At 47.7% G+C, this 13,971-nt stretch overlaps 1 protein-coding gene across 1 annotated transcript in view; it reads right to left on the reverse strand.

Annotated features, from left to right (window-relative positions):
• Positions 1-427: 427 nt before the first annotated feature.
• si (sucrase-isomaltase) overlaps positions 428-13,971 on the reverse strand; it is a 39,953-nt gene continuing 26,409 nt past the window's right edge. Inside the window, 20 exon segments of the mRNA XM_062473334.1 lie at positions 428-752; positions 3,393-3,563; positions 4,428-4,477; positions 5,343-5,431; positions 5,751-5,875; positions 6,130-6,186; positions 6,324-6,408; positions 6,537-6,685; positions 9,813-9,929; positions 10,333-10,367; positions 10,461-10,594; positions 10,731-10,869; positions 11,036-11,126; positions 11,262-11,378; positions 11,494-11,556; positions 11,652-11,765; positions 12,002-12,130; positions 12,261-12,386; positions 12,782-12,894; positions 13,673-13,769. Coding sequence (XP_062329318.1) covers positions 657-752; positions 3,393-3,563; positions 4,428-4,477; positions 5,343-5,431; positions 5,751-5,875; positions 6,130-6,186; positions 6,324-6,408; positions 6,537-6,685; positions 9,813-9,929; positions 10,333-10,367; positions 10,461-10,594; positions 10,731-10,869; positions 11,036-11,126; positions 11,262-11,378; positions 11,494-11,556; positions 11,652-11,765; positions 12,002-12,130; positions 12,261-12,386; positions 12,782-12,894; positions 13,673-13,769 — 2,097 coding nt within the window. The 3' untranslated portion in view covers positions 428-656.

Below are 13,971 nucleotides of genomic sequence, written 5' to 3' on the forward strand. Positions count from 1 at the left end.
GTTATATGTGGGGGTAATGACTCGTGCACAGGTAGATGGCTCGCCGCAGGTGAGAGTCACAATTAATGTCTGATTTCATTCACACATACACAAACACAAAACACACACACACTAAGTTGTGAAGGCACTTAGTTCCTCTTCAGTTGTTTGCTTCCGAGGGACATCTCATTGGACAACTATTTGTTCCTCTCTGTCCCCTCCTCTCTTCTCCCCCTCCCATCCTCTATTTTCTTCCTCTCCTCCTCTCTTCTCCTCCTCTCCCTCTCCTCCTCTCTTTTCTTCTAATCTATTCTTCTCCTCCTCTCCTCCCTTCTCCCATCCCACGTAGTGCAGCAGAGTCCATCTTGAGAATCAGTCTCGCTCTCTGAAACCCAGGACTCCAAAGTCACACAACAACCATGCAGTCGTAGAATTATACTCCCGTTACTTTATTTACATCACACGATCCACAGTGAGAAACAGAAACGCTCTTCAACAAAGCTGGACGAGCATGTCCCCAAAGCCAGCACAGCAGCTTGCCCAGCGACAGCGTCGAAAATGGAGCTCATAAAAACAGCCTCTTGATTACAGACTTATACCATTCCAGCACATTCTCAGTGACACGGTGGCGTGTTTGAAGGCCACTCCCACTCCCAGGCTGATTGGTCGACAGCATTCTACTGAGGCGTCCGCTGTCTGACGCTGGTCTTCCAGGTGATGGTAAACACCTGGTCAACGAAGACAGGTTTGGTGCTGGCATCTGCGATCAGCTCCTGGAGGTCCAGAGAAACACAGGATGAAGGGAGGGCGGGAGACACAAAGGAAGACAAGAGAGAGAGAGAGAGAGAGAGAGAGGCATGCAGGCATTTCCATGTATACACACACACACACACTCACACACATACATGTGCTCGCACACAATACCAATGTCCTGAGACTGACAGAGGATGCATGAACAGACAGTGAGAGTGTAAGTCAGGGCCCTATCTTGCATCCAGCGCAATAGACTTTGTCAACGATGCAAGTATCATTCCTAGTTTGCTGTCGCTTCCCTCCACAGACGCACGTCGGTAAATTAGGGAATGTCCTTGCGCTCCCGGGGGCGGTTCAGCGAAAAAAAGAGGCGTGTTCCGGCGCAAACGTTCCCTGGTGCTATTTTGCAGTTTCAGAAAAACGATTCCGCCACAGACCAGGAAAAACAAAGTCTAAAGTCAATGGCGCGTTATTCAGATGCTATTTTAAGGGCGCATGCTTGGCCCTTGCGCACTGCTGGCGAGGCCAGGGTCTTCTTGCTACTGCGAAGCTACTTAAATTGTTTTGATTTATTGTATGGCTGTGTTACATTTCTTTCATGTCAATGATTACAAATATTTTCATGAGAAATCTCTATGTATGTGAACTTGATTTGTGACAATTGTAGCAATTTCCTCCCACGCCTGTTCAACCGAAGCTAATTTGGGTGGATTTTTCTCCAATCAGAATCAGAATTCGGTTTATTCGCCATGTATATGTTACACAAACACGGAATTTACTGTGGCAGGAAGTTGCAAACAATAAACATATACGGATCTTAAATTAAGCTTAAAAAAGTACAATGGTTAAACTAATTCTAAGAACTAAATAATTAAAATATAAAATATAACAATTTAAAAATTAAAATATATATAAAAATAAGACTAAGAATTTGAATGAGCAGCATGGGTGGGCAACAACAGAGAAAACTGCTCTGCCTTTCCCATACCATGTCACTTCTCTATCTTTTACGGCCCTGACGAGAACGTCGGCCTCCTCGGCTGTGAACCTCTCCTGACGTGCGCCTGGCAAATCCGCCGTTATAATAGCAATCCGCCATGGAACAAGCGCGCCTGCTCTTAAAGGGTATGTGAGATGACGCTCTGATTGGCTTATTGCACGTTACGCCCAAACCACACCCATTAGTAATGTAGCTACTTATGACCAACCCATTTTAGATTTGCGCCAGGCGCAAAGTCATTTATCCCGCCGCTATAATAGCAACAGCGCCGGAGTCCCGCCCACAGAGTTACTTGCGCTTTGTGTTTTGATACTTGCGTTTCAGATCGTTAAAATAGGGCCCTCAGTGTGCGTTTGGGTGTGTGTGTCTATAGCCATGCAGTGTAGCCCTAGAGTAGCAACTGTTAGAGCATGTCCACCATTCAATCAGTTATCTCCATTTTACTCTCCTGATGTCTTGGAACAAGGACAATGGCTAAGTGCATGTTTACAGTCTTGCACTGCTCTCAGAGACCAAATCATGGTTATCACAGGCCCATTTATTGTGCCTGAAAACTGCAAAAAAACATTATCATTCCTACATCAGCCATGATTGTAGTCTACCTGTATGTACGTGTGAATGGCTGCTAACAATACGGACACGCTTAGAAACAGTCGGCACTCCCTCCCCCTGACTCTCACACGTGGTGACTAACATGCAAAACGGCGTGCCGGTGCAAAGCGATTCCACACTCACTGTGAATGTGGCGCAGATGAATGGATGGGTCTGCTCTGAAACACCACTTATTCAAATCCAGACGCACTCTGCCTCGACAAGGTCTCCCGTCTGGGCTTTCATTCCCTAAAATGAGTCTACCTCTTCAGCTCCCTCCAAAACACGGCTGTTTGGGGTTTCTATGGGTTACCGGCGGATGCTGGCGTGGCTGACTACATGCACGAGTCACCCAGACAGTCAGCCAGTCATTAGCGTCAGAATAATCAACCTAGTCTGGGATTGACTGACTTTCCTGCTCCTGCTTCCTCCTGCTGTTGATTGGTTTTGTCTTGAGATTTAAATCAGCTCCTGCACGTACCACTGCCGTATATACCAACACCATTGCCTGTTCGTAGTATTGTCTTTACACATCACTGCCTGTGCATATCCTTGATCTCAACTTGAACAAACACTTATCTGGGAGAATGAGAAAGCAGATTCTTCACACACACACACACACACACACACACACACACACACACACACACACACACACACACACACACACACACACACACACACACACACACACACAGACACACACACACACACAATGACACACACCCCTCTCACCAGCCCAGTATTTTTCACAATCAGTGGAAATCAAGGAGAGGACCAAAATGAGAGGAGGCCACTTAAGTGGATTGAGATGCACCCTTGTGACCCTCTCTGGCTGGCTCTCCAACCCATAGCTCATATTCATTAGACCTGCAAGGTGACCGCAGTGTTCAGAGCTATTAGACACAGCCACGGGGCTGGGAGATGAGGTGGGTTAATATTAAGTTAACGTGTTGAATGGTCATGGATTCATTGGAGGTTACGCTTTCTGATAAAAGAACATATGAAGAAGCCGTTAGTATGTGTTGTGTTCGGTGTGTGTGTGCGTTCCTGTGGTGTTCCAATGTACCTGCGTGGTGGTGTTGTGCTTGTGGGTCAGATTTTGTGCAATGCCCGTCTCGTCCTGCAGTATGACCTCCGTGATGGGCACAGCCCCAGACCCCCACACCTTGACCTGGCCCAGGACCAGCCGGTCAGCCGGGGACAAGCCCTGGTGGACCACCCGACTGGAGAGGGTGTTCTGGTGGAGAGGAGGACCAGGGAGGAGGGAGGGAGAGGAGGAAGAGTGAATGAGAGAGAAAGTGGTTGGAAGGGGAAGGAGGGAGGGGTAAATGAGAGTGATTGGGGAGGGAGAGAGTGAAAAAAAGAGATAGAGACATGGTCAGCTACAGACAAATAACATTACCTGTACTCTGGATGTTCATATATACTCTACTTACTCCTCTAGATTATATTCCATGCCAGGACTGACATGTCCTAAAGCCAGCAGTCAGCATTTGCACACACAGACACAAACACACACAGAAACACACACAGAAACCAGAGACTCCGCCTCTTACTGGCGGTGAGACTGTACGTCTGCCTTATCGCAGTGTGAAATTGCTTTGGAATGGGTCTGATGCTAGGCAGAGGACAGCCACAGATGTTTGGCAAAGAGTCTGTGTGTACGTGAGCCTTTTATGTGTGCTTGCGTGATTGTGTGTTTGTAAAGTGTTTGTGATGTGTGTGTGTGTGTGTGTGCATATGTGTGTTTGTGGAGCACTTGGCTGCACAGAGGGTGGGCTTGGCTATTCCCATTAGTCCTAGTGGTGACTCCGTTTCTGTCCAACCATGCACAAACACACACACACACACATCCTACTTGTCCCCAGATGAAGGGTTACACACGGTCTGACCAATCTCAGGGAAAAACAACACAAAAGCTGCTGCTTCATTTGACCCTTCTCTGAAACGCCACTGATCTGATCTGAACTGACAGGTGTAAGCAGTGGGGTGGAACCACAGATTTTGCCCATCCATATGTGTGTCAGTTAGTTAGACTGGTTGTGCGTGACCCTTGACCCCTGGGGCTAAAGCTCTGGAGGTGCACCATGCTTGGACTCACCGAGGAGGCTGTGAAAGAGGTGAGCAGGTACTGACCCTTCTCATAGGTGTCTGGAGAGAGGAAGACATGAGATGGATTACTGTGAGATGGAGGGAGGGCGGGTAGGATAAAGAGAGAGAGCGAGATAGTGGGAGAGACAGCTAGTAAGAGATACAGAGAGAGTGTGTCAGAGAGTATGAGAGAAAGATAGGGAGAGACAGAGAGAGTGTGGGAGAGCGATAGTGAAACATACAGAGAGAGAGAGAGAGTGTGAGAGAGACAGAGGGAGACAGAGAGGGAGACAGAGAGAATGTGTGGGAGTGAGAAAAATAGTTGGAGAGAGGGATAGTGGTTGCATCATGAATTGTGACATATTAATAAAACAGGGAAGAGAATTGGAGGAAGATTGAGACCGTACATGAAGCAACAAACAAAGTATAAATGTGAATGACAGAGAAAGGTAAAGAAAGAAGTATAAAGAGGAGAGGAGGAGGGAGGGAGAAGGAAAGGGTGAGTATTATTTAGGGAGAGAGGGCTGAAACTGAAGAGGAGAGAGAAGGGGGAACAGATCGAGACAGATGGGAGGAGAGAGAGAGAGAGAGGTAGAGAGAGAGAGGAGATAAAAGAGTGATTGATGGAGAGCATATTTACAGGCAGAGACGAGGGGCATTATAGTAATAGTTTCTGTCACTCCTCTTCTTTGCCATCCCCCTTCTCTCTCTCTCTCTCTCTCTCTCTCTCTCTCTCTCTCTCTCTCTCTCTCTCTCTCTCTCTCTCTCTCTCTCTCTCTCTCTCTCTCTCTCTCTCTCCCTCTCTGACACTTTCACACATGCTCTTTCTCTCTCTTTCTCTTTCTTTCTCTTTCTTACTCAATACAAATAACCCTTCTAACAAAAGATACAGTCACAAACACACTTCAAACAGTCCAGTACTCACCAATCCCCTCACCATCATCCCAGAACAGTGAACCTTGAGCTGTCCCACTGTCGCTCAGGGCAACGATTAGCCCTAAAGGATTCCTCCGACTAGGACAGAGGAGAAAAAGAGAGAAAGAGTGAGGGGGGGAGGGAGAGGGAGTGAAAGAAAGAGAGTGAGAGATGGAGCAAGAGAGGGGGAAAGATGGATAAATAGAAAGAGAGGGGGGAGAGAGAAGGTGATTGCAGACTGCTGAAGGACAATGGCAAGTGTAGATCAGCTGCAGTGCACTATGGGAGTTTATTTATATCTCTGTCTGAGGACAGTTCATATGCACGCTTCCTTGGTAAGCTAACCCCAACTACAGTCTAATGAAGGCCACTCCACAGAGAACTAACACACACTCACACACATACAAACACCACACACCTGTAGAATGTGTTGTTCTCTGGTTTCTGCCAGGGGAGGATACAGCCTCCCCTCACATGAAGGTTGATGTGGTTAAGAGGGGTTGGCATGGTTACCATCTGGCCCCTTATCTTCACATCTGTTGCCTGAGAGGAGGAGGAAGAAGAGGAGGAGGAGGAAGAGGCGGAAGAAGAGGAGGAGGATGAGGAAGAGGAGGAGGAGGAAGAGGCGGAAGAAGAGGAGGAGGAGGAGAGGAGGAGGAGGAGAGGAGGAGGAGGAGAGGAAGAGGAGAGAAAAATGTTTCTCCTATTTCACATACTGCTCATTGTTTGAATGAATAAAGTTCTAACTACAGGGTATATGCATTATTTTGTATAATGTGTGTGTGTGTGTGACTCACCGTGTGGAAGTCATACCAACGAGCATCGGGGACGTATCCCTTCACCTCCCTGACCCCCTGTCAATAAAGCACACAGCTTCAGGACAAACTCACTACTTATTATTCTCAGTTCAACAGGAGAGGACTCCTGAATGGGTTTATTTGTAGGTGCATCTGTGAGTGTGTGTGAGTGTGTGTGTGTGTGTGTGTGTTACCAGATCCAGAGCAGGGGTAATAAGTAGAGCTGGACCCCAGAGGAACTGCTTATGGATGTCCCAGGTCTGTCTGTCATTCACAAACCTGGAACAATATCGCAAACACTTATACATGCGAGTAATTGATCTGTGTGTGTGGTGTATGTGTGTGTTCCTGGGTGTATACTGTCTCTACATGAGTGTGTGTGTGCATGTGTGTGTGTGTGTACTCACTCATGCAGCAGTGGTCGAACCACAGTGCTTCCTTGTGTGTGAGCTTCAAACATGAGTGTGTAGAGGTAGGGAAGGAGTGTGTAGCGGATGTTTAACACGTCACGAGAAGCCTCAGAAAATGCATCATCCCAGGCAACCGGGTCTTGTCTCTGTAAAACACACACACGCATATACAGACACACACACACACAAACACACACCGCAAAGATTGTAAGAGACATGCTAACATTGAACCCCTGCTACAGTGAATGCACATATGTAAACCTAATACACTCAAGTGCTTCAGTCGGTCGTGTTGTGGTGGTGTGGTTATGGAGACATGATTAATGCATGGTCTCACTTGTGTTGGAGTGAGAACATGAGAGAGGGCAGGAAACACACTTTGGTGTTCCTCAGCAGAACTGGGACGTACTCTGTTCAGATATAGCTCAGTTTATGGAACATACTGTAATGAGGACAATAGACTCGCACACGCAGGCATGCACACGTGCGCGCACACACACACACACACACACACATAAGCACGAGCAAAGCAGTTTCTCAAATACAGTTGAGCGCAAAGCAGATGTGACCCACTGGAACCAGTTATACTGGGGCTGTGTGTGTTTGTGTGTGTGTGGAGGGGTGTCTGTCTTTCAAGTGCACAACAGAAAAAAGCTCAAATGAGGCTGAAGAATAAAAGCAAAGGAGGAGCAGGAGAGAGTGGTGGGTTGCCAAAGCTGCAGCCATAAGGGCACTGGTGTGTTTAATGGGCTCAGGTACAGGAGGAAGACAGCACCGATCCATTATCTGGTGAACCATGACTCGTCTGATTTGATCATTTCATACCCAGGAGAAAAAACTGTCCACTATTATAATCGTGTAGAGACTGGGGAGTCTCTGTCTGCCTCGCTCCTCACTTAGCCAAAACACTACATCCTGTCTGCGAATGCTGGGTTGTTATGGCAGGTAAGTGTGTGTGTATGACTGTGTGTGTGCATGAGTATGTGTGTGTATGCATGTACAGTATGCGTGTGTGTGTTTGAGGGTCAGCTTGTACCCTCAGTGTGGACGTCCTTAGCCCACAGCTCTATAATTAACTCACTTAATTGAAGGTGCAGGGTGGCTACTAATCTCCTCCCAGCTTAGTGTGTGTTTGTGTGTGTGTGTGTTTGTGTGTGTGTGTTCTTGTTGGATAAGGGCAACATAAAAGGGGAAGGAGGGAGAGAGAGAGAACAAGAAAAGTCACCACCTACTATATTCTAAAATGTGTTTAGAAAGTTTTTGGTTTCCGGTTGGCGTATTAAGCAGTCAAGACTTTGGCAAGGTCAGCTACACTATGACTTTGGGTAGCTTCATGTGTCATACCTGGAACTGGATTCAAAGTGGGACTTCTTCTGGAAACTTCATTGACCTCAAAATTCTTGTTCCCTCGCTGCCTGTTTGTGTGTGTGTGTGTGTGTGTGTGTGTGTATGTGTGTAAAAGAGAGAGTGCCATTCTGTGCAGAGGCAGGACAGAGAAACTGTAATGAGTATCATATTTCTGTATAAGAGCGATGAGTAGGTTCCAGTTACCCAGCAGACCCAATGGATACTTCTAGAGGCTGAAGGTGTGTCTGTGTGAATGTGTGTGTTTGTGAGAGAGAGAGTGGGTGTGTGGATCTGTGTGTGTGTGTGTGTGTATAGGGTGGGCGGGCAGAGGGAGTGTCACTGGAGCTATTTTGATTATAAAAACATGTGAACCCACACCATGAAAGACACACACACACACGTGCCGAGTCATCAATTGATCCATTGCACAAAAAGACAAACTTACACAGACACAGTTACATAATGGTGACTTCACATAAAGTAAAACACAAAAACACACACACACACAGCTGGGTTATGACTCAACCATAACTCTGCTGTTTGCGCTTCCTAGGAGATATTTCAGGGAAAGCAGGTGAAGATACGAGACCTGATGAAGAGGAGTGTTAGTGTGTGTGTGTGTGTGTGAGAGAGAGAGAGAGAGAGAGAGAGAGAGAGAGAGAGAGAGAGAGAGAGAGAGAGAGAGAGAGAGAGAGAGGGACCAGTCCTCTGACCCTGAGACATTCTGGATGGGTGATCGGCCCGAGCAGTCTGCTGTAACACAGCAGAGGGAACACCCACTCTCCAGATCAACACACACACATGCACAAACACATGCACACACATACACACCTTTTCTGAGATTGCAAACATGTCTTTCTCAGTCTCTCTCTCTCTTTCTCTGTCTCTGTCTCTGTGTCTCTCTCTCTGTGTCTGGTGTGTCTGGACGTCCTCCAGACACACCTATCCCCTGCCTCCCCCCTCTCTCCCTCTCCCTCTTTTCCTCCCTGCCTCTCCCTCCCCCTCTCTCTCCCTCCCTTTCTCCCTCCTTATTTCTCCCTCCCCCTCTTTCCCTCCCTCTCTCCCTCTCTCCCTCTCTCTCTCCCTCCCTCCCTCCCTCTCTCTCTCCCTCCCTCCCTCCCTCCCTCCCTCCCTCCCTCCCTCCCTCCCTCCCTCCCTCCCTCCCTCCCTCCCTCCCTCCCTCCCTCCCTCCCTCCCTCCCTCCCTCCCTTACTGCATCTTTCCCTGTCATCCAGCTTCCACTAGTTCCCTTTCACTCACCCTTCAAACTGTCACTAGTTTACATGGGAACATGCAGTCACCTGTAACTGCCTCTCTTTGTACACACGTCTCACAACCCCCCCCCCCCCCACCCCCTGCCTATCCCACCTCCTTGTCTCCTGTGGAGTGTACTTTTCGCTCAATTTTCTCCTCGTTTGAACACCCATTTGCGAGCCATTACTAAATGATTGTGGTTGTGTGTATGTGCGGTGTGTGTGAATCGGTGGGCCTTAGATCACCTTGAAATTCAATTATATCTCACTTCGCACACACATACACACACACCCCGCCACTCTGTGGGTGTCGTATTCCAACTCGCGGGGGTGAGGAAATCTAGCTCCGCCAGATCGATCGCCGGACGCCCGTTATTGGATTCTGTCAGATGGGTTCCAACACTCGCAAAGGTCACCGTCGCAGAGAACGCCACCGCCACACTACTCTGCAGAGCAAGTTCTAGTGAACACAAGGTGTGTGTGTGTGTGAGACTGACATATATAAAGAGGAAAATATAGAAAGAGAAAGACAGGTTGCGTGTGTCTGTCACAGACCCAGAGAGTGAGAGAAACAGAGGGAGAGAAACACAGGAATAGCTGGAGTGTGAGTGTATGGATGCAGGCGGGTATGTTTGTGCGGACGTGTGTGTGTACAGTGTGTAGGCTGACTCACAGGGTTGCCCTTGCCGTTGTGGTTGCGGGAGTATGGGTAGAAAGCTCCGAGCTGCATCCAGCGAAGACACATCTCATAATCAGCATGGTTGAAGAAGCCACAAATGTCTGCTCCAGTCTGTGAGAGGAGAGAGACAGAGAGAGAGAGAGACAGAGAGAGAGAGAGACAGAGAGAGAAAAAGAGAGAGAGAGAGACAGAGAGAAAGAGAGAGAGACAGAGAGAGAGCGAGAGAGACAGGGAAAGAGGATGATGACATGGAGAGAGGATGGGGAGATAATAGAGGGAGAGGGAGGGATAAAGGGAAAAGGAAGGAGACATACAGAGGGAGAGAGAGAGAGTCAGAGAGAGAATAGAGAGAAGATTGAGACAGATAGAGACAACCAACAACAGAACAGAGTTTACTCTGTTATCTATTTATTTTAATACTTTTTAAAGCGTTATACTACTTGACACCATGTCTATAAGTGGAGGAGATGACAGATTCCTGCGCTAAGAGACATGTGGGGTCATAGAAACTTACATAAGGAATGCCAAACAAACTGAACTCCATCATGCCTGCGAAACAGAAAGGAACTTACTCACACAAACACAAGCTTGTTTCTATGGTTTATGAGGACGTCAAACCTAGTGTTTGAAACACACACACACCTATAATGGATTTGAAGAGCTGATCCCAGCTGGCATTGTTGTCTCCTAGCCAATGACCCGACCATTTTCCTGAGGATGGATACGTTGACCGGGTCACCACAATGCCCCTCTTCCCTGTCACCTTCAGGAGGGCACTGAAAGGCAGAGGGTCATCTGCATTACCACACACACACACACACACTTCACTGATACACACACAAACACACATGCAGTGAACTGACCACACACATCCATACACAAATGTAGCAATCAACACACACACACACTCACTCATAGGTGGGTTTGGTGTGGGACCATCCATAGAGGTTGTGGACATCAAAGTGTTTGACTGGAGTGCCATCCCTCAGGAACTGTTCACTGTTCATACACAGAGTCTTGTGGTTCAGACCCCTTTCCTTTGACTCCAGAGCTTCACACACACACACACACACACACACACACACACACACACACACACACAAACATTAATATTATATTTATTGTATGTACACAGCACATACAATCTCAGTCTTATTACCAATGCAATGTGCGGTGGATGATTTTCTGCATGATTGGTGTGTGTGTGTGTGTCTTACGTGGCATATAGGGAGGCCGTTCCAAGAGTTGGTTTCCCTTACAGACCTCTCCCGCTGTTCCATGGACAAAACTAGCAGGCTCATTCATGTCCTTCAAAACACACAGACAGACCATCAAGGTTCAGTACCCTGGAGAAGGATAGTGTGCGTGTGTGTGTGTGTGTGAGAGGGTGTGTGCATGTGCAGCCGGGAAGGGTTCTTGGTCCTAGATCCCAGAGCCACTCACAATCCAGATCCCGTCAAACTTCATGGTGTTGTTGTAGAACTCTTCAATCTCCCGCTGCCACCACACTTCAGTCTGGATCCGGAAGAAGTCAGGGAAGGCTGCGAAGGACCTGTACTTCTGCATAAAGACAAAGAGACTGTTTCCTCACTGCTTATTGGATCCAAATCAGGAAGTATCATCCGGTCCTGCTCAATGATTGAATATCTAGCTTTACTGAGGAAGTGCCAGGTACCTGAACTTGGGTTTCCCAGTCGAGAGACTCGTTGACAGTGACATTAGGGAAATCAGGCCACACCTGGAGAGAACCACATATCAAGAGACAGAGTCATTGCAGCTTCCTCCCCATCCTCCTCTTCCTTCTCCTCCCTCTCCCCTGTCCTCCCTCATCACCTTTCCCCAGACGATTTCATTGCCAAGTTCCATGGGCCATCGGATGAAGACGTTGTCGGTGATGCCACGCTCAAAGGCGGGGTAGATGGTCTCGTTTCCTGAGATGGCGGGGTCCTGAATACACACACACACAAATACAAACACACACACACATTTTTCATCATTGTTTCTCCACACACACACACACACACACACACACACACTCACACACACACACACACACACACACATTCATCATTATGGTTTCTACACACACACACACACACACACACACACAAGCGTCATCATGGTTTCTCCCACACACACAAACACACCTACACACACAGACACACACAAGAAAGTGACCTCACCAGTATGAAGATGAACCTCATGCCCTCTGCCCTCATGCGGTCCACCAGGGCTGGCAGACCCAAGAACTGGCTGTCCAGGACAAAGTCTAGCTGCCGCTCCATGTAGTCGATGTCTGCATACTGCACATCCTGTCAGGGTTCAAGGGTCAGGGGTTACCTAGGGAAAGCTGTATTGAGGAGTTTGTTTTGGTTGAGCTGATGTGGGGAATGCTATGTTTATTTGTGTGTTGAGGAGTGTGTGTGTTTTGGTAGTGCGTACATAGGGAATGCCTGCTGCAACCATGTCTCTGTAGAGGTCTGCTATCTCTGTGTCATTGGCGTATCCATAGCGACAGAGCTGGAACCCTAGGGACCAATAGGCAGGGAGCACGGGACGGCCAATGAGCTGAGAGGAGAGAACAAAAACAAGGCAAGAAAGTTTTCTGGGAGAGAAAAAGGGACGGCTGCAAAGTGTGTGAGTGTGTGTGTGTTTGTATATGATAGTGTACCAGTGTGTGTGTATGAGTCTATGTGTGTTTGTCTAAGGTTGTGTACCTGTGTGTGTGTGTGTATGTGTTTAGATTGGCTAGATGAGGGGGCAATGAAGCGAGGAACTCCCAGCTGCTACAGTCCATCAACAAGGGCCTAGAGCCAGACAAAACACACACAAATCACACACACAAACACACGCACGTACACACACGTGTACACATGACAAAACACACAGGCTCAATCTTCCAACAAAACACACAGTCTTAGGCAGGCACACACACATAAGCATACACGCACACACTAACTCACCGCAGTGTACTCCTGGACCACGAGTTCTGGGGTGGGTCCCAGGACCATGTAGAAGTCCAAGATGCCCCCAATTGTCCGGTAGGTGAGTGCTGGGGTGGGCTGGAATGTCACGTCTGCAACATACTACTAGGTTAGCCTTTACACCAGGACACATACACTGGACACTACGCTTACCACCCTAGCGACAGGGTTTGTGTTTATTTGTGTATGTAGATGATATGTAAAGTTTCTAAAGGGGAATTCAATGACAAAATAGGGAAGAGAGAGAGAGAGAGACAGAAACTGAGAGAGAAAATTGCCACCAATTGTGCTAACCTCAACATTTCAAGGTAAAATGTCAGAAGGAACGACAACCTGCTGTGTATTCTCTCAGAGTCATCTGTCTCTGCAGGTGACGCGTGTGATTGTGTGCGTGGGTGTGGTTATGGGTGTGTATGATTTTCAGATGCAGAGGAGTTAAGAAAGGTGCTAAATGCATGTGGCGTAGTCTTCAATTCTGTCAGAGGAACATATGGTAAAATATGAGCTTCACACATTCATGCATAAATATACTTGCATAAGTCTATGCATGAGAACTGACATGTGTGTGTGTGAGAGTATGTGTCTGAAATACTGTGTGACGTGCTGTGGTAAGTCAGTGTGTATGTGAGAGTGTGTGTGTGTGTTTGTGTGTAAGTGTGTGTGTGCGTGTGTGTGTGTGTGAGAGAGCATGTGTGTGTCAGTATGTGTGTGTGAGTATATTTGTGTGTGTGTGTGTCCGCAAGACAATATGACATGCTTTGGTAAGTCAGTGTGTGTGTGTGTGTGTGAGAGAGAGAGAGCATGTGTGTGTGTGTGTGTGAGAGAGAGAGAGCATGTGTGTGTGTGTGTGTGAGAGAGAGAGATCCTCACCCATGGCGTTGCTGTTGAGAAGCAGAACTCCGTGTGCGTGGGCAGAGGGCTCCAGTCCCATGTAGAATGGATGGACCCCATAACAGTTCATCTTATACTGTAAATAAGGTCGAATGGGTAGGGCATGGGAGAGATGGTGGGAAGGAGGGAGCGAGGGACAGAATGAAAACAAGTTTGCAGATGTGTTAATCCATTAAGAAAGGCTGGTATGCTGTGTGTGTGTGTGTGTGTGTGTGTGCGCGTTCCCTTGGGTTTTCTGCAGGGCTGGATAAAGAATGATGGATAGACACATCCTTACA

This window comes from Osmerus eperlanus, chromosome 11 (assembly GCF_963692335.1).
Source record: "Osmerus eperlanus chromosome 11, fOsmEpe2.1, whole genome shotgun sequence".
Lineage (NCBI taxonomy): Eukaryota > Metazoa > Chordata > Actinopteri > Osmeriformes > Osmeridae > Osmerus > Osmerus eperlanus.